Genomic DNA, 26550 nt, shown 5'->3' on the forward strand with positions numbered 1-26550 from the left:
TGGAAAAAGATGAATTACCTTATATAAATAATTTGGACTGTTGTCTAATATATGTACTTTGATTTTTCGGAAGGTATGCCTGAGCAAGTGTCACCTAATAGTACAGAGAAATTAGCTAACTGATATTTTTCGTAAAGAATTAAATTCTAATAAAGAAGTAATGAACGATTATGTACTTAAGACATCAACGAGGGAGCCAGTACTTCAAGAGAGTGCACGAAGAGATCTACTTGAAGGCAATGTGAGGAAAAGGTTTAAAAAATTCGAAAGATAACAAGTCGGAAACTAAACAGATAATGGTAAAGAGTCATGTAGTAGAGGAGGAAGAAGAAATAACAGTTGACAATAAACCATTAGGAAATACTAAAAAGAAGCAGAATTTTGGAAAGGGAGTTACTTTATTTTATTGTATAAATACGATTATGGCGATAGGTATAAGTGTATAGAAATGAAAAAAAGGTAAAAATGATTGAATGTTGTATAACAAAAAAAGAGGAGGTGAATGTTGGGAGTTATAATCTTAATTTAATGTCTTGACGGGATCTAAGCTATTTGATAGTTGTGGCTGAGCCCTGGATTGAAAATAAAAGATGAGACTAGTGGATTTTAGATCATTATTAATTCATATTGAGGTTGTTAATGGTATCATCTAAGAAGACATTGATACTCATTATTTATAATATAGAAGGCTTGATAAATAATAATAATAGCAACAAATATAAACAACATGGACCATTCCATACTTGTTGCAGGCCTTTCAATATATACATATATATATGTTTAATAACAAACCTGATATACTTACTGAATCAAAGTTCTTCACATATATAATGAAATAAAGTGAGCCTATTCATCAAGACAAATAATCCGACATTAAATATAGGTAAAGGTAATTTTAAACGTGGTTAACGCAGTAAACAGTCTTGTTTAAAAATCTGACAATACTACTATTGCTTCTTATTAGTATCACGCTAGTAAACCGTATAAAGCTTCTAATATCAGTACTATATACGTCCATTACTCCACACGATAACTCTTGAACTATTGCGATTTTTCTTTTCGCAGTAATAGACGTTATCAGTGGCTATCCATACCCTATTTATTCATATATATACAGTATGTTTCGTGTAACTAATATACAAACATCAAAACATTCAAGAGTTGCGGATTGCATAAGTCTAAGCAGAAATATTAATATAATCTTTATTATAAACGCAAACCTATTCATTCATAAATATACGTTTCGCGTGATCCTCTTTACTGTCTGTAGCAGGGTTTATTTTTTCTAACACACAAATATGATAAGTAACATCTCCACTTCACAGAAATTTTCGAAAACAAATCCTTTATTTTAGTATTTACAAATAAGGAACCCTACTGTCACTTTTCGTTTAGAGAGTAATTATTGAATAAACAGAATAACTTGTGAAAGTTAATAATACAAAATAAATGTCTGAACTTCAGTAGGACTTATCCATTACTGTGAATGTACTTTTGTCACGTACACTACATACTATAGAAGTTATTATGGAATATTCTCCAAATCAGATTGGATCCAATTACACAACTAAAATATGTAGGTTCTTCATTACAATAGTCAGTATGCATTTGATTTGGTTTTTTATTCTCATATTGTAAAATATACAACTGCTAGTAAATCTGCAGGACATTTAGCACCTAAATCTTATACTTAGAAACAAGGTTTTGATTACATTCAAAGAAGAATTTTTAAAAAATATCTTAACAGATATTATGTAGATGTAATGTGTGTGTACATATATGTATGTGTTGTAGCGAAATAGTATACTTGAATATTTGATACATTCAATTGTTTACCTTTTTCTGCTCTAGGATGAAACTGAGTTGAACGGCTTAGAAGCAGATAGTGACAGTGATAGTGACTTTGATCCAGGTGAATATGGTGCCGACCTTGATTGTGCTACAGAAGCATCTGATAATGAGGAAAGAGTAATTTTAGTTGTTCCGAAAAATAAGAAGAAATCAAGATCTTCTGGCAGCACATCTTCTGGGAAACAAACCAAGACTTTTTCTGCTGAAGTGGAAAAGAAGTATGACGAGGAGGAGACAAATCGTAAAACAGAGGAAGGAGAAGGAGAAGAGAAATTACAAGATGAACCTGTTGCAATTAATAGAAAGACAAAAGATGCCAAGAAGCAAATCGCAGCCATAAATGAAGTTAAAGAAAGACTATCTAAGAAAAGTTCTGGAGAAACGTGTGAATTTAGTTGCATATTGTGTAAAACTACCTACGTAGAATTGAATGACCTTGTTCTACATTTAAAATCAGATCATAACGTAATTTTGTATATGTGTGATAAATGTGAAAAGATATACACATCAAAACCAGGTCTTAAGAACCACACTGCACAGCAGCATGGAGAAGGGGCAACTTTGAAACAACCGAAAATCGAAAAACCGAGTGCATCAGACATCATTGTAGATGAACTAATAGATATTAAAACCCAAATTGACAAATCAATAGAACCAGACTTGGGAGATAATACAGAAGGCGACTTTCAATGTGATGTTTGCAATAAAATTTTTAACTCGTCACGTGATTTAATACAACACAACAAAGTACATAACGATAAGAAATTTCAGTGCCAGGAATGTGGGAAGGTTTGTAAATCAGCACATCTGCTGAAAGTACATGAAAACAGTCACAAAAGAGTGAAAAATTATACATGTGAAATTTGTTCAAAGGATTTTGTTTCAAAAACAACTTGGGAGGTTCATATGAGAATACATCAAATCAAAACGGAAAAACTACGTTGTCAGCATTGTGGAAAATGTCTTTCAACGCCACTTCGACTGGAACGTCACGAGAAGCTACACAATGGCCAGACAGATTTCCCATGTACTACGTGCGGAAAATCCTATACGTCTGTGAACCGTCTAAAAGCACATATGGGCACTCATTCAAAGTGTAAACGGTATATTTGTAACCTGTGTGGGAAGGCATTCCGAACAAAACCGGAATTAGGCGATCATGAACGAACACACACAAAGGAAAAGCCATTCCAGTGTGAGATGTGTGGAATGAGTTTTGGTAGTAGCAGTAATCTACGGTTGCATAAACGAGCGGTTCACTTCAATGATAGACGTTACGTGTGTGAGTACTGTCAGAAAGGATTTAAGTTAAACCGTCTTCTAAAATTTCATATCACTGCTGTGCACAAAGGTGAGAAACCATTACAATGTCCTCAGTGCACATCGAGATTTGTCTATCCATGGCATCTGAAAAAACATCTTCGAATTCATACGGGCGAAAAACCATACAAATGTGAAATATGTGGTAAAGCTTTCAATACAAGTGCTAATCGAAATGCTCATCGATTTATTCACAGCAGTAAGAAACCGTACGAATGTTCCGTTTGTGGCAAAGGATTTATGCGGAAACCTCAGCTGTTCCTCCATATGAAGAACGATGGTCATACTAGCAGTGCGATTGTCATTAACCAGGCGTCTGAAGTTGTCGATAAGCCTATGGAACAACAGCAACCACAACAAACACAACAGCATCACCATCTTCACCATCAACAGCAGCAGCAGCGCTCAGAATCAGAAGAACAGAACATGATGAATACTCACCGTCAGGTTTATATCGAAGGTGCCAATGAACATCACGTCGTAATGCCGGAAATACAACATCAGCAGGTCCATGTGTATGGCATAAATGAGGATGCGAACCGAAGGAACGAACGAGAAAGGGTACCACATGTTATCATCGAGGGTCCCATCAGCTTTGCTGAATTAGAAGGTAGTGTCAGCACTGAACATATGCCTCATCACATGAATTATGGTGTAAATCAAGGAAACAGTGGAGAAAATCCTATGGTGGCTATTCCTACCTCTTCTCACATGATACCTGTAAGTGGAGCTCCTATGTATCAGAGAGATATGACACAGGTAATGATGTCGAATCGTATACCGACATCTGGTGCACAGTCGTCGCCAATGATCATTCAGTTGACAGTTCCTAAACATTGAATTGACATCTAAACATGTTTCTTGTTAAGTGTACGTAAGAAATGTGTTCAAGTTAAATTTAAAATTCTCACAATAAGAAATTTTATTTAGGAAAGAATTGAAATACCTGAATTATAGACTGATTTTGCTTACGTACCTGTTAATCATTACAAAAGAGTAGTTGCTCTACCAGTGTACTTTTTCAGTCATTCAATTTCATGGCAGAAACTTAAGTAGATAGTGTTTTATACATGTATGCCAAACGGAAAATAGTATCTTTAGTAGCTGCATATTCATGCTGAATGTGCTTTACAAGGGTTGATAGAAAAAATGATTCATAGTATCTTGTTCATTGTAGCTTTGTAAATATTCCACAGTATTAATATAACAAACTGACCAAAGCATCAAATATATATTAATAATACTTAAGTAACAGTTTGGGCAACGTAGCACTGCCTTCACCAGACACGTTATGAAAGATCAGTCAAAGAATAGCAACGTAGATGTACACAGAAAAGAAGAGGAAGACACGCCAAACTTCACAGAGCCAGTCAAGCTTTCCATTCACTTTTTAACTTAAAGTGATTGACTAAAACTGAAGGGAAAGCTTGATTGGCTCTGTGAAGTGTGGGCATGTCCTGCTCTCACTTTCTGTGTACTTTCAAGTTGTTATTCTTGGATTGATCTTTCATACGTGTCTGATAAAGGCGGTGTTATGTTGTCGAAATCGTTACTCAAGAACTATTAATATATATTTAGTGCTTTGGTCAATTTTGTTTTATTAAGACTTCATAGTGTGTGTTATAAACGTAAAGTTTCGGCAAAAAGTAAATATTTATCAGGAAATCATAAAATTGTGTTAAGTAAAAAGTGAAATAATGTGATGGAGTCATTGTAACTTAGAATGGAGGTATAAAGTTGGCTTTTTTTGTTTGTAGTACAGCTCTTAAGTAAAATGAAAGACTTAAGAGGCGAAAACAGGAAACATTTCGTTCTAAATATATTTATTTAGTTGCGTTCTTAGACTTAGAAAAACAACAGTTGCTCTTTTAAGGAGATGATAAACTCAGATATCATAATTTTCCTTCTTTTTTCGTATTTTGCTCATCTACAGTATATATTATTTTACATACCGTGTCTTGCTGAAATAGAGACTTGGAAGTTAATTTTGGTTTTAATTGATTAACAACATTTACTTGATTGTTGTGCTACATCAGTTTTTACTTCCAACATTGCCATCATAATAAATAGCATGAAGGACATCGAACAATTTGAAAAATATTCGAACCATTTAGTTTTTGCGTTACGTGCTACTTTTGTTGCACATTGTAATAGTTTCCTGGAAACTTCAAATACTTATCTCCGGATACCTCTCGAAATGAATTCTTTGCAGGTTTCCCCTTCTTTTTCCACTTTTATTTAAAGTTTTATTATTTAGAACTTACTAAATATTAGTAAATCTGATATATTATTGTTTCTGCAACCAGTTCACATAGATTATATGGATTTCTTTCATGCAGTGCTTGACTGTTAAGTGCTAGTGCAATACTAGTACATATTCTTCCGTAGGAGAAATATAAAAATTCGACGTATTTTCAGATTTCCCGAAAATAAATCTATATTGTGATGTGAAGGGATTTGTAAATTGTGTTCTGATTTAATCAAGGTATTATTTTTGTTTGTAAATAGATCATTTTATGATATAGCTTACATAATGGGAAAAATATTTGTAGTTGTAAAATTAGAAACATACCTTTTATAAAAAAGCTTATAATTTAAAATGTGCATGTTTATATTGTTCCGTAGTTTCTTAATACTTGTTTAGAAATTATTCATATTTCGTGAGTATGAATACCATCGGTTTGATTTTTTAAAATTTTATTTTGAAGATTTTTTTTTTTAATTTGTAAATGTCTTGAAATCAGTGAACATGAAAATAAAATTCTATTACGTGTCTTGAATGTGTAGAGTGTATATACCGCTGTATTTGTAAACAATAATATATGGAAAACATGTATTGGTTCCATTTAAAGGTTATTAAATCAAGAAAATTCTTACTAGCAATCTTTAGTGCTTTGGTGTGTAGATTTGTCACACAGTGAACTGTAGTAAGAAAACCACTAAAATAAATAAAAATAAAAATATATAGTTGTTTTATTCCATTACTTGCACAATCAGGAAAAGATTTGACTGTATGTGAAAAATTTTTGTAGTTTGAAAGTTGAAACTTTTCTTATACCTGATAACGACTACGAATCGGATTATATTTTAATATAAATTATACATGTATTAGAAATTTCAATACGTATAAAAAGTTCAATAAGTATTTACGCATTATCATTAAATTTGGTGCAAGATATTATTCAAGTAAACTATTTCTGTTATATTTAAGAACGACGTCCGTCCAATTAAAAGTTACAGATTAAATAATATCAAGAAAAATTCCTTATATATCGATGAAACATAATTATTAAAATGTCAGAATTGTTTATCTTATCCGGAATTTTTTCTTAATTTTTTTGGAAGCATTTGAATAATATTTATATATATTAACGGAAATTACTAATTATTCGCTGTTTCTTGCAGAGAAAAAATCTTATTACTGAATTAAACATTAGTATGACGTGAGGATTCTGGTAGAAGATAGGTGAAAATCCATTGTAATGTTATGTCAATCAAATGCTATAAGATAATTCTTGTAAATTTTACCAAAAGTAAAAACTAACGATCTTTTTTTTATGAAATGGGGTGCATCTATCGTGAGAAAGCAGTATAGATGAGTCTTGATTTTGGGAAAATTAATTTAGAGGGATCTGAAGATTTTTATGAAGTAGGGTGAACGAACCGTTTCAAATGCGAAAAATTAGCTAAGATTATCCCTTTTCAGAGTTGGAAATAATTCTAAATCTATTGCAGTCATCAAATGTTTAATTATTGTGTTATAGGTATAATGACGTAATATGGTAGATGGAAGAAGGAAAAAAATTAAAAGAATTCACAATTATTACGAAACACGGTTTATATATATATATATATATATATATATATATAATGTGTAATTAATGTAGTTACTTTCATAACATTAATTTGTAGCCCTAATTTTGGTTTTAGAACATCCGAGATTTAGTTCCGTGTATTGTAGAACCAACTATATTTGTATGTGTAAATACGAAGCTTTAACATGTATTCCATTTACCCTTTCAGAACTGAGAGCGGAAATATCCCTAGCAAACTGTAAACCCCGAAGCCACTTTTCCATATTTTGTATTGCACGTTTCTTTTGTCTTGTGGTAAGATTTTTTTTTTTGGGGGGGGGGGGGGGCAGTAGACCTTGATTTAAAAAAAAAAAATCTGCTCAATAAAGTTGCTAACAGTTACATTCACGTCATGTGTTCGGATTTGTTTATTCTATGTTGCGTAGGCTTATTCCTGCCATCAACTTCCTTCAAAACAAGCGATTACAAGTCCAGCTGAAAACGTGAGTGCATATTACTTGTTAAAAGTGTCGACAGAATCAATAAATAAAGACCGCGATCTGTTCTCTACATCACTTTTAAGGGTTTAACGCTATAGCTGTTCATTTTTCTTTTGTCTCTTCAAAAGAGGCCTTCGTTAGGTAGAAAATTATTTTTCATTATCTCAGATCCTCACGTTTTCAGGTGAATTGGGAGATGGTTTTCTAGCAGGATTCCTTTCGCATTTGAGAGATATGTAAGGCTGTAGGAGTTTAGTTGAAGTTTTTTCATTTCTTGCTGTGTTTTGTAAGAAAATGCTTCTGGAACTTTTTGAGTAGCTCGTATTTATGGTTATCTTTGTATTATGATCAGCTATATTTGTTTCTTGATAATACATCGAGCAATAAAGGAAAACGCTATGCATCAAACGAAAGGTATTTTCTGTATCATCTAGATTAGTGATTCCCAACTGTTTGGACAGGAAGGGCGAGCAAGATGGGGAAGGCTACTGACAGAAATAAACTATATTCGTAGTTATAAATATTACGACCGTTGAAACAAAAAGCAAATTAAATACCATACAAACATAAAACAAAATCTGGTAAAGGCAGTAAAGAGTATCACTCAAAACGTACATTTATGAATGAATGGGTTTGCGTTTATAATAAGAACTAAGAATATCTAAATATTTTCGCATAGATGTTTATGCAACCAGTAATTCTTACGTGTTTTGAGAGTTACATATTAGCGTTAGGCGAAACGTACTTGTATCAATAATGTGATATGGGTACCCACCGTTAAAGTCATGTGTTTATCCATGGAGATGTTAACAGATTGATTCCATTAACGAACTCGGCTGAGATATTAACTCTGTCTAATACAAGAAGCTGAATTCAAAATTTCCCTTTCATTCACGAGTTATGTGGAATAACAGACGTTACGTACCAACATTACAATCTTACAAGGTCCACTAGCGTGATCCTAATAATCCATCAAGAACGAAGCTGGTAATAAATAATACTGTACTACAATGGTATGCAGAAATAAATATAAATTGGTGATTATTATTATTATTATTATTATTGAAGTTTTGAGAATTCAATGCTGCATCTGAAATCACAATGGAGTTTAGACCAACGAGCAGCCAAGTTTACTGTAGGCCAGGGTGCAAAATCTTTTGGAAACTTTAGGGTTAAAGAGTTTAGTGATCCATATTAATACGTAATTGTGCTTCTTTTTGGAATCAATATTAATGCGGAATTCTTGGTAGGGGGAAATTGCTCGTCCTCCTTCTCCACCCCCACCCTTCGTGATTTAGCTCCCTGCTGTTACCTAATAATTAACATATTCATAAAACTCCAGACCACTTTTATGTCACTAAAGCAAACAAGTGGATCAACTACTTATAAAAACCTACAGATTACCCATATTAGAAGAGGATCTTATATGCACGACAAAGATATTTTACAAATCCGAGAAAACAGACAAGAATTGGCAAGGAGTGGCTAACAAAAAGCCATTAGTACCTGAAACACCTGAGAAAGTAACATAAATCGTTCCAGCGCAGTTTCTTAAAATCTTTTGAAGGTCAACAGACATCTTTAGCAGTATAATTTAAAACCTGTATTAAAACCATCAATTAATGCAGGAAAGGCATTAATACATTTCAGAAATTATTTCAAGGAAAAACGAGATGTTATCGGGAGTATATTAGGCTTCGTGAGAACACTGGGATGACAAACCTAATAACGTCAGGTAAAAAGCATAAAAGGAAGTCTGAAAATAGCATTATCACCATATTTCGCCATTCAAAACATTTAAAGAAAAGCATTAGCACACTAAAAAACTCCAATATGTCGTCTAGGTCGCATTAACAATTTATTTTTGTGTGATTCTTTTCTTTTAATAAATTGTAAACATGGTGTGTAATGGTTCCAGGGCAGAAGTCCAAGAATTAGCTCCTTTAAATGAGCTGTTTAGTAATGTCGATGTGCAGTCTGATGCATCATGTAATTTAGCCGCTTGATCGTTGTATGCAAGGTTCAAGTTATTTACATCTCAAGTTCACCTAATATAATCTTTCCTCCCCCAGAAATTATCTATTTATTGGTTTGTTTAAAGAATTCGTTGCACTCTACTTCAAAGGAAGAGGAGGAAACATTCCGTGGCCGATTTGTCACTTTTGTCTTACATACCTTTCAAAAGGACGAACTCCAAGAATTATTAGATACTATTGTAACGTGAATTCACAGTTAGAAATGGAATGGAAAAATAAAATAAACTTGAATAGCTTCGAAACAATCATTGCATACATAATAGAGATAGATAGATGTTTTCATTCGGAAAATGCGAGAAGCTTTCGTGAAAATTTGTCGTAAATTTAAATATTTTTTATGAATGTATACGTATAAAATTAAGACATCCCAAACAGGTCTTTAATATATTTTATTAATACTAATTGAAGAAAAGTATAATTAAATTTTACCGAAATCAATACTGATTTAAGCATAACATGGTTTCTTATATACACCTTAGTATTTCTAACAATTGAAATTTAGATCTACAGATGATTGTCAAAATAATTAAAACACCTGTAGTTTGCAACACGTAAGACATACATGGGAAGTTAAGTCATTGTCTGTAGTACGCTAGGCAGAAAAATGGTGATGCAAAACGGAAAACTTCTCTGATTTTAAAACAGCCCAAATCAACGGTGCGCGGTTAGTTGGCGCAAATGCATCTAAGGTGGCCATTGTGTTATGTATGCCGCGAGGAACTGTGTCCAAGGTAATGACAGTCTACAACTCATGGCTAAATAACATTGGCGAAGAGCAATATTGGACGGAAGAGAAGCCTTACTGATAAGTATTATCAAGGATTCAAGAGGGTTGACACCAAGAACCGTAAAGCAGATGTGGTAAAAGTGACTGCGTAGATCAGTCAGCAACTGGAACAGCCTATTGCGACAATCCGACACGAGTCGCAGAACCTGAAGATCCACATCACGGTGCAATTTCCAAATCACTAATCGCCACCAACAACGCTTTAGCGCGAAGAAAATAGTGTCTGGAACATGCTACCTCTTTCCCCTTATTTCCAACAATAAATTGTGTTTATGTGTGGTAGTTGTCCAAAAGAAGCTTATGATCCAAACTGTTACCTCTCTACCGTAGCACATGGCGGTGCTGTGGGCCGTAAATTCCTGGTATTCCGTGGGTCATATGATTACACTCAGAGGTTCTTCACTGTCAGTGATTATGTGAATATTTTAGGAATTCATGTGCCTCCTACGCCTATATGTTGTTTCCGGTCAATGACGTAGTTTTCCAAGATGGCAATGTGCAAATTCATGCTGCTGAAGGCCCGGTTTCGTGAGCATCTGGATGAACTATACTACATTCCCTGTCCGCCGAGTCCCCAGACTTCGACACTATTGAGCATAAGTCATAAGTTTTGGAGTATATATCCTCTTCCATTCCCCCTGATGGAACTTATAACCTGATAGATTCGTTATAGAACATAATTCAACTAGCCTCAAGTACGTACGTTATTCCATTGTATTCTTAAGTAACTTAAGAATTTGGAAAATGTAGATGAACTAAACTAACCATCCTTTTCTTCCGGATCCTACCCTTCCAATTATAAATTTGAGTGTAGCACTGCATGAATAATAATACAATAATCCTGTGGAGACTATTCACGACTTATATGCATCCATTCCACGACGAATCAGGTAGCTATTTTGCAGGCTAGCGATGGTCTCATGCCCTTTTAAGTTAGTTTCATTGTTTTCAAGTGTTTTCATTATTTTCATAACCATGTGTATATTGTACTATGAGAAATTGTTTGGTAATTATTTATTGATAACTTAATTAGTTTATCAATATAGTTACTTTTTTCATTTTGAAGTATTCAAGTGATAGTGTTTTACTTTTTCTAATTTAGGGAGGAATTGTAAACGAGGATATTCCTGACAATGACTTGAAGCCATGGAATTGTGATGAAGATAGTGCACCATCAGAAAACGAATATTTGGTAAACAGTGAAAGAAAAAATCAAGAAGGTTCGCAGAAAACAACAGAAGCTGAACAATGTAATAATAAAATGCAGGTTATCAAATACTTCGTTCAATATGGTGCCTGTTATATGTGTACGTTATGCAAAATGAAGTTTTCAGAAATATTAGGTGTTAAAAACCACTTACGAATATTCCATAATATAAAGTTACATTTATGTCATCAGTGTGACAGGGTGTTCGAAAGAGAACATGATCTTGTGCAGCATATTATTGACCACGCCATTGTGGAAGTCAAAAAGGAAGTAATTCAGGTAGAAGTATCCTCTTCTTCGGAAGAAGAAAAAGATTATGAACGTTCATGTGATAATATAGAGACCAAAGAGCAGTGTCAGCAAAGAAAGCAGGAGGATGAACAGGTACGAGAGACTTTTCAGAAGGAAGTATGTAGTAAACATTCTGAGCAACGTAAAATAAAAGAAGAGGAATCGCACTTACAGTGTAAAGAATGTGGATGTCGTTTTGAATCAAAACAATCATTACAAGTACATAAAAAGAAACATAAGGAATCCTTGTTCTATATGTGTCAAACTTGTTCACTATATTTCCCTAATAAGTCACTGTGGATTACTCATACAAAAGAACACAAAACAAGCGAGGAACCATTGATATGCAGATACTGCGAACATCCTTTTATCACTAAGCGTGGACTTAAACAACATGAGGAACTGCATGACGGGCAAAAAGATTTTCCGTGTAAAATTTGTGGAAAAAGTTACCGAACAGCTAAGTTATTGCGCGTCCACCAAAGAACCCATATAACACCGAAAAGGTATATGTGTAGTGAATGTGGGAAAGCTTTTAATACGCGTTATGGATTTATAGTTCACGGACGTGTTCATAGCGGAGAGAAGCCATTCCAATGTGAAATTTGTGGAAAGAATTTTTCAAGTCAAAGTAGCATCCGTCTTCATAAACAATCAAAACATTCTGATGAAAAACCTTACAAATGTAGCCAATGTGATAAAAGATTTTCAATCAAACAGCTTCTTATTTACCATGAACAATCAATACATGTCAAAAATAAACCATATCAGTGTACTGAGTGTAAAGCTAGTTTCGTGTTTCCTGCATTGTTGAAGAAACATATTCGTCTGCACGAAGGAGAGCGGCCATATTCTTGTGAAACTTGCGGCAAAACATTTCGAACAAAAGAAAACTGGAAAATCCATCAGTTTACTCATACGAATATTAGGCCATTCCAATGTTCAGTATGTGGCACTGGATATTCCACAAGGCCTCGACTGTTAGCTCATATGAAGAATGAAGCGCACGAAGGTAGTATAATTAGAAATGAACCAAAGCTTCCTATGGTGTCAAAAGAAGCTAATAAATTACAGAGACACGAAACAAAAATGAAAGACGAAAATAAACAGATTGTAGTAAAAGAAATAAATATGTATGAAGTAGATCAACAGGTCGACGTAGTAAAGGAAGAGACAGTACAGCATGTTATAATTGAAGCACCGTTTAGTGAAGAAAATGAAAGTAATGTTATTTATCAAATATTTGAAGGAGATGGTCATACGGTTGTTGTTCCGAATACAGCAGAAGATCAACTGAATAGTATAACTATTTATGAAACAGATTTGGTGTCAGTAAGTGAACTCGGAGCAGTGGAAATTATACAGGACGACAAAGAGCAATGTGTAAAATAAATAATTTTTTTTAAAAAAAAGTGGGGGAGTATTTTGATTAGTTACACCGAACGAAATAATAAAAAAAAAACTCATGAAGTTGCAAGGTGTAACACAACTTAAATCTACTGAGCATGATAAAGATAATAAGATCGTCTTTAAATTTAACGTAAAAAAATAACTCAGAATTTTCCACTCCATCTGTTTCTGTCAATAAATAAATAAATAAAATGCAATTTTCCTTAACTGCATGAAAGTAAACAGTAAATAAACGGATTCTCGGACAACAAACTAAGATTAATTCCAATTGTACGAATTTGAGGCAACCAATTTTACTGCATGTACGTATATTTTTCGTTGTTGCATCATTAAAATATATATATGTTATAGTAATATGATACTTTTCTTTTGCAATAGATTTTGCTTCTTTGTATAACAATTGTGTAATTCAAAAATCAAGAAAAAAACACCTTGTATTTATTTTCCTTCTTAAAGGATCATGATTTTAATGACTGTAACTTAAATTGTTTGCTAATGTAATAGGCATCTCCAGTTGGGAATCAAACAAGTTTTCTTTACTCATATCCAGAAGAGCTGGGAATTAGATGAGAATTTAGAGCAAAAAGGTGCGACTACATCGAAAATCGATTGCTGCTAACTGCTATGCCACTTACTTTGCTCCTTGAGAAAAACACTTTTCTACACTTGAGATTGATGCTAAACCATTCAAATAACATGGACTGTATCACAACTTCCATTGTACTTACGAGAGCTAAATTAGATATTATATAAGAATAGAGGAATCGACTGTTTTTTTTGTTACTTCATATAGCTGCGAATTCGATTATATTCAGAGTACAGGAAATTACCTTTTATTTAACCCAGATTTCAATTTCTAATTATTAATTGTGCTATTACGTCATTAAGTAAAAGTAAGTAAAATCGATTTTTCATCGAATTGGCAGCAGTCAATAACATAAAGCATCGAAAAATCAGTTGATTTTTCTAGTCTTATATAGTATCTAATTCAATTTCTACTAAGTATTTCTTAGTTTAACCACTAGATTGTCCAAGCACAGGAGTTCTGCTACAACCCACGCGATCTGAGTAGCTGAGTATCAACTTAAAGAATGGAATTAATTGACTGATTAAAGAGTGGACTGGGTGGTTATCGCAAGGCACGAAAAGTCGGAAACAAGTTCATTCACAATTCAGTCACACTTTTTCAATTTGTGTAAAATATAATAGTTGATTACAACTGAAAATAATTTTAACTGAATATAGTACAATATAACCGAAAAGCACTCTCACCGAACAATCTGGGAATTCCGAGTTCAATCTACTTAGGCTGAGATTTCCTTCCTTATAGTCAAATGGCATTTGAAATAAAATACTATTCCTGGGTCTTATTGAAGGTTTGTGTTTGCAACAACTAAAAAATTGCTCGAATGTCAACTTTGTTCCTTTGGGCAAAACTAGACCTTGAATATCAAAATCCGATTTCAACTTTAAAGAATTAAATGATGTCGTTTTATAAAGCATATCTCGAGTTTCAAGGTCAGTTAAAAAAATAAACACTTATTAGTATCTATTTAATAATTCTCAATTTAGTAATCGCCGATCGATATATTTTCTATTGGAAATTTGTAAAATTAAAATAACTTGATTCTTTTCCTTTATAATGCCAGTTTGAAATTTCATTCTTAAAGACAATTTTTGTTTTTTTACTTTACTGTACTTTACTTTACTTTACTTAACTTTCAGGAAAACAAAGCAGTGTTCTCTGTATGTGTGTATGTGAGTTTAAATCTCCTGCAAACTTATAACTTTGGTTACAACAAAATTATATTAGATATCACAAAATATATTGGATGAGTAAAATAAATTAGCGTATAACGAGTAGAACGCCTCAGCTAAATTTTGTGGATTATTTTTAAAATATTGCAATGAATAGAAAAACAATGAAATTTTACAATAGTTCTTAATACAAAACACTGGACCTAATACGAAATGATAGAACTGTCAGTAGTAGAAAGCATATTGATATTGATCAGTTGCTTTCGTTCACCATTTTGAGGACAAAGTAGAGACAAAACTTCTATAGACGAAACCTGTAACTTAGAAGGAGGCCCAAGTAATCCTTTTGTGATTTCCTTTTCCGCATCTTCATAATTCGATTTACGAACCCAGACCTATTAAAGTGCGTAGATAAGAGTATTGATCTGATGAAATTGGAAAGTCTGATAGCTACCAGAAATACTGGCATTAACTTTGCAGTCAGATGTTTTTTCCTAAGATAAACATGAATAAAGGTCAAGGAATAACAGGAATTTGAATTTTTTTACGTGATTGACGCGCATTCTACTTACAACAGAACTTTTGCTTTAAATACAAAACTGTTGAGATTTCTCTTCGTTAGTTCCTTGTGTGTATGAAGTGTAGCATTCATTCCATATAGGGCAAAGAGATTTCTTTTTGTACACGAACTTCATAATCTCATGCTATTGGGGGATGATGAGCTTGCTGAAAACGTTTAAATATATATTTCTTCACTGTAGAAGCTACAAATCTTTAAGAAGTCTTTCAAAGTTGTAACAAATTAAGCTTTGACTGTACCTATACTTGGCGGTCACGAAAAGAACAAACATTTGTGAAAACTAATAAAAAAAAGGCGGGGGTTATTACCTTATTATTCGTACAGGGAATGCAAAGGTAGAATCACTACTGTAAATTTTTTGATTAGTAAATCACTGCTGGCAGAAAACATAGTTGTTATACAAAAGCATATTCGTGTTTTAAGTACGCCATGTAGCAGATATTGACCAGATGCAATCGATGGTTTATGTGATAACTGTTGGAAGATACTGCGGAGCATACTTGCCAAACAGAAGGTAGAAAGAAATGCATATAGCAAAAAGTACATAAGAAGAGAAAGTTGGGAGCGCATTACTTTTCATCGACCAGTGTGTTTTCAATGGTACCGTCTTAATGAAATGTTCGTATCTATTCCGCATTTTTTCTTCCTTTACTCAGGACAATCTTTATATATAATGAGAATCATGGAAGGAAAATGCTAATCTAAATAATGTTTTGTAAAATGTTGGTGTTTTCCGGCAATATTTTATAGTTTCTTTCTTTTATAGTTAACAATTTTATTGATATTTGTTCGACTTAAAACAACACACCGTCCGATGAGAAGTAATGTTACATATATATTTACGATAGCACCGATGAGAAGTAATGTTACATATATATTTACGATAGCAAAGTAGGGTGCGTAATAAGTCGCAAACAAACTGCACTGTCTTGAACGAATTTATTACTTTTGAACAAATATGACACCTAAAATGCAGAAAGTCACGAACTTCAACATCATCAAATGCATGAAATTTCGAGAGTAACACTTCAAGGTGTATGTATCATACTTGCGAGCTTCATATAAAACATCTTTTTATTACAGGTATACTACCAACTAGGTGTTTAAACCAATACAGAGTACATTTTAGTAATATCACTTTACTAAAATCAAATGAATCGGAAATCATTAGCTGTTGCTTGGCAGTATAGTAAATAATTAAATTTTCATTCTGTTCTATTTTTTTTTCTTTCTTTCTTTTTTACATTATGAATTAACAAAATAAGAGAACTGTGACGGTAAAACTTAAGGTATTCATTCAGTTGGATAATAAACAGTCAGCACATTTATTTTCATACCAATAGACATTTATTGTATTAGCTTCTCTGTGATAGTGCTGTGAAGAACAATAAGTACGAATGTACGAATGCATGAGTATAGAAATAAATACACTATGAGCAAATTACTCATTTTAAATGTTTTAACTCGCTGTTTGAATTTTCTTTGATCTACTTTTAGTGTCTAGAAATTCGGGTACTAGTTATTATAGAATTCGAAGTTAAACTACCTATATATTGAAATGCTAGAAGGAAATGGATTTGTGTTTGTCATTTTTCCCGGGACTTCTGTCTTTTTACTCATTTATGACGCGTCTTAGATTTTGAAGGAAATCATACATCTAATAATATTTCATTGTTTTTACCTTTCTCATCATGGAAAGCTGTTGCAGTCATAAAACTCGGTTCTGCTTGTGGAAAAGTACATTAAAGGAATTTTTCTTTTAAAATAAATAAGTAGAAATAATAAACTCTGGATTATGTGCGTTGATCAATATGGCATTTTCTTCATTCGTAAGAAGTAAGGTTAACAAAAGGCAAGTGCTGCTTGATGAATACTCACAACTATTATCAGAGGTACGACATTTTATTTAATAGGCATTATCGAATAGGAAAACGAGAGTAATGAATGTAAAACATTCCAAACAAAAATTAATAATAAACTTCCTCGTCGCTTAATTATTAGTTGTTTTCTCATTTGATGCTGGAGATCCGAGCTTGGAGTACTTGTGGTTCGAATCATACTTCAAGCTGTACGTCCACATCTCACATAGGTGCTAAAAAAGGAAGTTAAATTTCAAACAAAGAGTGAATTGTTTTCTGTGTCGCTCCATTCTTTTGTCGTATGTGCTTACAATGAACAGATGCAGAGTGCAAAAATACATGAGGTTTCAATTGATTAAAGTACAACAAATAGGGTGCCATGAAATTTTTATCTGAAACCGGGACAGGTTCCGGCTTTTTAAAAATCATGAGAACTGAGACACAGGTCAGTGCGTAAATTAGTCCCTGCTTACCTTAACAATACCTGATACATTTATATTGTAATGTAATATAATATATATAAGGTATAAAATATAAACAGCATTTAACTTAGAAAATAGTAGAACATGATACTGCTGTATGTAGGGAATTTCAGTTTAATTATTGCCTCTTTGTTATTATTAATTATTAGTACCTTTACAAGAAGTAAATATACTAATTTACTTCTTTCACTTAAAACAGGACAAAACCTACATTTTTCCAACTACTGACGGGACGGCCGGGACACACTTCTAAAACGGGATTTATGGTCGACCTTATTTAAAACTCATCATGTGGTTTATCAGATTGGATATTAAAATCAAATTACGAGCCCATATAGTATCAGATACTTTTCTTTCTAAAACAGTACCAGGTATATTATTATGATGAAAAGAGTTCTAATTTATTCTTGGTGGGTGAAGTCAGTCCCTTCATACACAATTGGTATCGGGTTTAGCATATGTTGGCAGTGATTTTTCTCGTAATATTTTGTAGCTAACAACAATACAGGGTGATAATAGTAGGTATACAGTACCGTACTAATCAGCTCATTGCATTGTATATAATTTCTTATTGCTATCCATCAGGTAGACTTAGTTTCTTTATTATTTGTTCTTAATATCCTTTTTCTTACACGTTAAGCTCGGAACAGCCGAAGCAAATAAAACCATAAACTAGAATGTTATACTAGATCAATGCAGGGGTAGGGGGCGCGGTAGCTCAGTGCTAGAGCGCTCACCTCCGGTGCTTGGGGTCTCTGGTTCGATCCCAGCTCGCGCCGTGTGGACTTTGTGGTGGACAAACACCGTGCTCGTGGGTTTTCTCGGGGTTCTCCCGTTTCCTCCCACTTTCTTCATTCCACCATTTCACTCATTTCTCATCATCACTGTCTCCTTTAGCCCAACCGGCATAATCGTGGTACGTAAAACTTAAAGATTTCATTTTCAATGCAGGGGTGTATACCTATTTTTGGGCCACTCTGTATATAGAACACTCTCCTTCAGTGCTCCATCATGTCTAAGTTGTTACTCGTTCTTGTCTGGCATGAAAGATTTGGGTTCGATTTCCGGTGGAAGCTCATGTAGTTCAGATTTCATGTTAAAACTGTAGGTCCATGGCTCATATAGCCTCGATAGTGCAAAGGAATGTTAAAACATACCAACCAAATCTCTCTCTCACGGATAAAAGTTACAGAGTCACGTGATATTCCTTTCGTAATTTTAATATTTCGTCTTGTATTCGTATGATTTCAACTTCGGAGTCATAGGATGGAAATGTCGGATGGACAGAACTGAGCACTTCTGAAGTTTGATTTTAATTAAAATGTGAATTCTGCCAAAGTCACAGCAAGCATTCGAGAGTTCTAGGGCATGGGGCTGGCAAACTGAAACGTTTATGGGAACAGCCCTCAAACGTTTCTCAAGGAAATATAAATAACTGCCTTCTTTATGTACAGGGTGGTACAAAAGTAGGTATACAGTACCGTACTGATCAGGTCATTGCATTTTATATCATTTCTTATTGTTATTCACCTGGTAGACTTAGTTTCTTTATTATTTGTTCTTAATGTGTTTTTATTTATATCTTAAGCTCGGAACAGCGGAAACAAATAAACCCATAAACCAAAATGTTATACTAGTTGAACACGCATGAACTTTTATACTTACGCGCCTAATTTTGTGCAGTTCAGAAAGATCCACCAATTGGTTTACCGGTATGTCTTACATAGATATTTTTTTTTTTTTCGCTAAACGCTAACAACACTAGAAATTTCACGTCACAGTTAAAACTTAGTTACTACTTTTTGGTTGTATTATATAAAGGGTAAATTCACTGAGTGACTCACTGATTTACTCATCAATAAGTCTTAGAAATTATTAGGCCTATAACCATGACGTTTTGTGAAAATTTTCCTCTTGCACCCTAGGCTGTACATAATATGAAATTTGGCAAGAGAAGATAGGGGAGGCTTGAATATTTTTTGCGTTCGCCAGATTTCCGAAACTATTACACGTAAAGCTGTGAAATTTTCTATAAATATTTTCCTTACACCTTAAGCTTCAAATAAGGCAAGGTTTTGGGAATTTCTTATCCTAAGTGGAGATGAGGAGCTTAAATATTTTCATTTGGCGTTCGCTTTATCTCCGAAACTATTAGGTCATGAGCCTTGAAATTTCCTATAAATATTCTCCCTGCACCGTAAGCTTCAAATAAAGCGAGGTTTTGGAAATTTCATATGCTAAGGGGGATGGAGCTTAAATAGTTTTCTGGCGTTTTCCAGATCTCCAAAACTGTTTGTACATAGAACATTGCAATTTTGCATAAATGTCCTCCTAAGACCCTAGGCTGCAAATAACGCAAAGTTTCGTGAATTGCGTATCCTTAGGAGTAATGGGAACTTAAATAGGTTCTTGGTGTGTTTGTATCTTGACATATCGAAGATGAAAAGGAAAGGAACACACGAAGAAGAAGAGACGAAAAATATCATCCGTGGTATCATGGGGAGGTAGACGCTAGTTAATACCTATACCTGAAAGTGTATTGTTTGTAATCGAAAAACGAACAGCTGAACCGTTTAAATACTCGAACTTTTGTTTTAATCACGTCACTTTGGTTGTAACACATAACCTAAGAGGCTAAGGCTCAAAATTTATGAGAAATTGAGTGTCTCGTGAGTATGTCAAGTTAGAAAGGCGAAGCTTGGCACATAAACTGCTCATTACAAATAAGCGAACACATGTCCAGAATTTTTGAAAATTCCTGTTGCAAGGAGGAGGGGGCATCTGATATATTTTAAAGGCACATTCAAAGTGACGTTGTGTGTTGTTTTGATCGCATCATCAAAAAACGGCTGAACAGTTTGAAATTAATCTTGAAACAACTAAGGTAAAAAGGGCACATAGGCTTACCCACTACACCAAGAACGCACGACTTTGATTCTCCTCAGCTTGTTTTTGTTACTGTTCTGTTGACAGTGTACCCTCTACAGCCTAGAATTTGACATGCAGTTTTCCAGTTTCTGACTTTTATCTCCTTTTCTGTCATAATTTATGATAATCTTCTATATGTCACTTGTATATTTACTTGGCGGCAATGTCTAGATGATCTATTTCTATTTCTATGATGCGTGTTGCTCCATAACAGAATGATCAAATGTATTTTCCTTGTAAGTAGTCCAAGGGACTTCAGGATCTATGTTCAACTTTTGGGACAACTCTGGAAGGCAATCTAGGTTTTTGTAAACAGAAGTTTACCACGGAAGCTTTTACATATGTTAACCTTCTGTATATAGTCAAGCAATATTTAAGAAGTTCATTTTGATAAAGTTATCCCAAACATGTGAAGAAAAAAATATCAAGTATTAGGTGTGACATCACTATATGTAGGTTCGATATAAATATCTGAACTTTGACATGTTTTAATATACCCACATTAGAATGAAAATGTACTATTGCGTAACATAAAATGAACACGTGAATGTAATCGACGTTAATCAGCAGTTATAAATGCGTTCGCAATATTTTATTCCGATTTATTTTTTGTATTACTTTTCGCGAAAAGGATTTGCACAACGAACTTGAAAATAAATAAATAATAAAAAAAAAAAACTATTAACACAAATATTCTAATTACAAGCCTAAAGTACATATTCTGAATTTATTGAAAAGATACTAAAAGTGTGTCAAAGATGATTATATGTATATAGTGACTGTGTAACTTTGGTCAACTTGTAGTAGAATCGACCTTAGTATTTGAAGTTAGAAAACACCTTTGTCCCTGGTGTTTTAAACTTGTAGTAAATCTTTTCACTTTTTGAAATAGGTATTTAAGTGGAACGATAATTGAAAGATATATTTCCTTATTCTTTCGGACTCATTTCGAACGCTGTTCGTTTTTAACGAGTTTCTATTCCTTTCCCTGACAAAAGATGAGAATGATGAATAAAATGCAATAGTTTTAGACAAAGTAATCATTCATTTTGCGTTTTAAATAATACATACTATATTTAATTTTCTCTTTCAACTCATAATGTAGGGAGCCGCAGTGGCTCAATGGTAGAACACTCACCTCTGATGCGTTGGGTCCCTGTTTCGATCCCAGCACGCGGCAAGTAGAATTTGTAATAGATAAACATGGTGTTCGTGGTTTTTGTCGGGATTCTTCTCCCTTCATTCCATCATTTTATTCATTATTATCACCGTCTCCCTTAGTTCGGTGCATAATCGTGGGACGGTAGAACTTGAAATTCCATTTCACTTCATAATGTAAAGGTTGTATTTATTTTTTGTAGTATAGAGTAGAGACAGTATAGAAATGAGTATTGATAATTTTACATTATAAAGGAGATCAACACTTTTCCAGAACGGCTTTTCGTTAACATATTGTACCAAGATTTTAGACTCATTCCCAGGCGTATTGGTACAAACCAAATACATCTTACGTAGAATAGTCTCTTTATTGGTAGTATCAATTACATAAGTGGCTTTATTTTTTGGATGAAATGATACGAAGTGCAAGTCTTCTAACATCATATTTATTTCGTGAAATCGTCGTATATTGCTATAATTTGTAAAGAGTATTTAGTCACCTTACAATGAAAAAAAAATTACCGTAAAGTGTAATTTTAGATTGATTGAAATTAGTTATATTTATGTATTTTGTATGCATATATATATATATAAATGAGAAGTAAACATATATTTTGCCTCTTTTTCTGGTTAGGAAGAAAGCGATAAGTCTCAGAATGCAAGCCTGTCAGAGGAGGACATCGACAATTGTGATTCGACTCCTTTCAGATATTATGAAGAGTGTGATTTATCGGATACTGAATATGATATGAGCAATTCACAACACATTCATGGAAGTGAAGAGGATGTCAAAGGTGACAAGTACAGTGAACTTTATATTGAACAAACAAGTAAACAGCAAATTAATGAAAAGCGTTCTATAAATTATATAATGCAAGATGGTGTAGAATATACATGTATGTTCTGTCGAGAAAAATTTCCAGGGTTATGGTATGTTAAAGATCATTTACAGATAAAACACGATGTAACTCTTCATGTCTGTGGACAGTGTAATATGCCATTTGAAGAAGAACATGATCTTGTGCAACATATTATAGACCATGCAGTTGTAGAAGAATTTCGTGCAGACCAATTTAATGTGGAGGTGACAAGTACTGAAAGGGAGAATGTTAATTTTACTTTGAACGAAAATAAAACTACTAGAAGACCTGGCAGACCTAGAAAATGTGAAAATGTTGAAGGAGACTTTCAGTGTGAAATCTGTAACAAGATATACAATAATTCTTGGGACTTACGAAAGCATAAAAAGGAACACGAAGAATTGAATGTGAAGTGTGAAGAATGTGGAAAATGCTTCAGATCAAAATATTCATTAAAATTACATCGAAAATCTCATGAAAGTACGTATCCTTATCGATGTGAAAACTGTTCAAAATCTTTTCGTAAAAAGACATTGTGGAAGGTTCATTTGAGGGTTCATAGGATAAATGAAGGTCCACGGAAATGTAAGTATTGTGATCGTCCCTTTTACACTAATTACAGGTTAAAAAAACATGAAGAATTACATAATGGACAAAAGGATTTTCCGTGTAAAGTCTGTGAGAAAACCTACTCTACGGCCAAACTTTTACGCATGCATTCTGCAACACATTCCGATTTAAAAAAATTTGTCTGCAATGAATGTGGGAAGGCGTTTCGGACACGGCCAGAATTTACTGATCATGAACGCATACACACAGGCGAGAAGCCTTTCCAATGTGAATTTTGCGGCAAAAATTTCGCGAACCAAAGCAACATGCGTGTACATAAGCGGGCGAAACACTTTGATGAAAGACCCCATAAGTGTAACTTGTGTGAAAAACGCTTCACCATTAAGCAGCTCTTGAATTACCATATGAATTCTGCTCATACCGGTATAAAACCCTATAAATGTTCTCATTGTAAGGCAAGTTTCGTTTATCCAACTCATTTGAAGAAACATATGCGTTTACATAGCGGAGAGAGGCCATTTAGCTGTGAAATTTGTCACAAAACTTTTATAACTAAAGAAAACTGTAATGCACATCGATTTACACATACAAATATACGCCCTTTTGAATGCTCCGTGTGCAGGAGAGGCTTTTTAAGGAAACCATCACTGCTTTTGCACATGAAAGAAGAAGGCCACGAAGGAGGGATAATCAGAAATCAACCGCTAAAGTCGCTACTAGACGAACACCTACAAGTGAAACAAGAAAGTCAAAATAGTCATGTATTAATGGAAAACAGCACATTCCATCAAATTTTCTTACCTCAGACACAAACAGAACAGATTCATGTATATAAAATTGAGAACACGGAACAGGATGCTAATGATGTACAGCATGTGATAATTCAGACGTCATTAGACGAAGAAACTACCAATAATATTATTTATCGAGTGACAGAAAACAATATTGATGCTTCTACTGTGATGGTTCCAAATACACAAGACGAACAAACGGAAAATTTGGCTTCGTACGAAACAGATATACCATCTGTAAATCAACTGGGAGCTGTAGAAGTTATTCATATTACAGTTCCTGATCAGTGAAATCAAAATGCTAATAAAAAAAAATATTGTTCCTTTTCATTGATGAAATATACTAAATAATTAATTTAATGATATGAAGTCAGTGTATATTGTTATAATAGCTTTGTATGATTATATTTTGTATAAACCATGTATGAACTGAAATGCTGAATTAAAGTTTTCTGTGTACCTAGTAGTTTCTTGGCAGTGAAGATATTTGAACAGTTTCTTAAAATACTCATTTCCACGTTTCCAAAATTTCTACCTTATTTACTCTGAAAAGTTGGAAAAATTAACATATGACAAGAAATAATAATAATATAAGTACAAAATTGAGCAACAAGTTCAAAAACTCTCAAAATACTGAATTTCCACTTTCGGGTTAAGAATAATTTTCCATTATCATACAACTGCAGTACTCAAGGCATATCTAACAAGTAAAATGAATCAGTAATTCATGTATATGTCTGTAAGGTAACGTAACTGATAATTTATTTCATTGAAAATTTATTGGTATTTATTTAATTCGGCTTACAACAGAGTGGAACTCAGCCTCAGTTCAGTGAGTATGAAACAAATGAACTTCGATATACAAATATAAAATCGTCTGCTCCGCATTTTTCATTACAAATTCGAGTCTTGGTTGGAGCTTTTTAAGTAGATAGTATGCATAAATTTGAGCATATTTTAAAAACCAGTGGTACGCATATTTGAATAGACCTTACAAGCATTCAGTGATTTCTTGTTTCTTCAAAAGTGAAGACTTCCATACAAGAATGGGACAGCTCCAATTTTACATTTCAATTTTACGTTTCAGGATTGCAAATAAACACAAATCAATTTATTTTACTCTGGCCTCGATTTTTTTTTTTTTGTGTGTGTGTGTGTGTGTGTGTAAAGGCGTATGTTATTGTAAGGTAATACCTTTCTTTACCAAACGTTTGAAGGCAAAAGGACAATAAATTTATTTTTAACGAAGTTTTGTTGCAATCCTGTGCCAAATGTAAAATTTGGTGCTGTCCCCTTCTTGCACCGAGGTCTTCAATTTTAATGTGCCAGAGACACCCATGATGTAAGTTAGGCGATAAACATGTAAAAATGTATTTTGCTGAAAGATATAAGTGTTAAAATTAAACGAAAACTTCAGTTTAATGGTGGTTAGTTTGAAATATAACGTTCTTGTCAGTACCGAAACTATATGAGTCTTGAACCTACAGCTTAATGTGGGATACAAAGTACATAACCTTTCACCGGAAATTGAGCTCCCTCGTGCCTAGGCAGTTAGCGTATGTGCCTTTGGCGCTGGAGATTTGGGTTTGATTCCCGGCATGAGCTCATGTTCAGATTCCACGTTAAGCTTAAGATCCACGTCTCATATAACCTCGCCGTTCAAAGAAACGCAAACTCAAATCAAAACCAAACCAGTTCCACCGGGAATTGAACACGGATTTCCCGCGCCAAAGGCCCGTACTTTAACCATATAGTCATGAGGTAGTTCGTGTTTAGTTTAAAGTCGCACAATTGTGCTCTGTAGACTAAAGGAAATGAATTATAAATGTCATGGAGTGAATTGTCATGGAAGAACTTATGGGAGAAGAAATTAGAAGGAATCAGGAGAACTCCGGGAAACTCCAACACCTGACATTGTCGATCACAAACTCACCTGGCCTGAGATCGCTCAAGAGGTGAGACTTCTCCACGTAGATAAACTGTCAACATATTTCAGTTTAAAAATCAACTAGAAATGCAGACTGCAATGTCCTCTCTGTCAGAGAAACTCTTATTCTTTTGTTTTGTTTTGTTTCTTTCTTTAGATGTACAAACTTCTAGAAAATAGAACAGTTTACTATAGAGGTATATAATTGGAACAAATAAATCTCAAAACGGGTATGAAAGACAAATTAGTTACCAGAAAAAAATATAAGTATTATCACACGTCACAAAAGAAAATGAATGTAAGTACTTTCGTTACGCTTCATCAGGGAAGAGTAGAAATACAAAGGAAAGGAAAGAACAAAGAAAAGGAAGAGAGAAATAGCTGTGAATCGTCCAGCCAGGTGCTATACTGAAATCCAGCCAAATGGATACTAAGCAACTC

The 26550-nt window shown here is 33.7% G+C and overlaps 2 protein-coding genes across 3 annotated transcripts in view; both read left to right on the plus strand.

Moving 5' to 3' along the window:
- The window catches only part of LOC145660590 (uncharacterized), a 121037-nt gene extending 107855 nt beyond the window's left edge, over positions 1–13182 (plus strand). Inside the window, exon 3 of one of the 2 annotated variants that reach the window (XM_081725845.1) lies at positions 11391–13182. In XM_081725845.1, the coding sequence (XP_081581971.1) occupies positions 11391–13178 (1788 nt within the window). In that variant the 3' untranslated portion in view covers positions 13179–13182. Of the gene's footprint in view, positions 1–1851; positions 6135–11390 lie in introns of those variants that run through there. The other variant, XM_081725842.1, reaches the window with a different exon arrangement.
- Positions 13183–13189: 7 nt separating this feature from the next.
- On the plus strand, positions 13190–24765 carry LOC145660591 (uncharacterized). Its single transcript, XM_081725846.1, has 2 exons — positions 13190–13498; positions 22596–24765. The coding sequence occupies exon 2, from the start codon at positions 22710–22712 to the stop codon at positions 24471–24473; it is 1764 nt and encodes a 587-aa protein (XP_081581972.1). The 5' UTR covers positions 13190–13498; positions 22596–22709; the 3' UTR covers positions 24474–24765.
- Positions 24766–26550: the final 1785 nt, after the last annotated feature.

The sequence above is a fragment of the Thermobia domestica genome, chromosome 9, assembly GCF_964235325.1.
Source record: "Thermobia domestica chromosome 9, izTheDome1.hap1.1, whole genome shotgun sequence".
Taxonomy (NCBI): Eukaryota; Metazoa; Arthropoda; class Insecta; order Zygentoma; family Lepismatidae; genus Thermobia; species Thermobia domestica.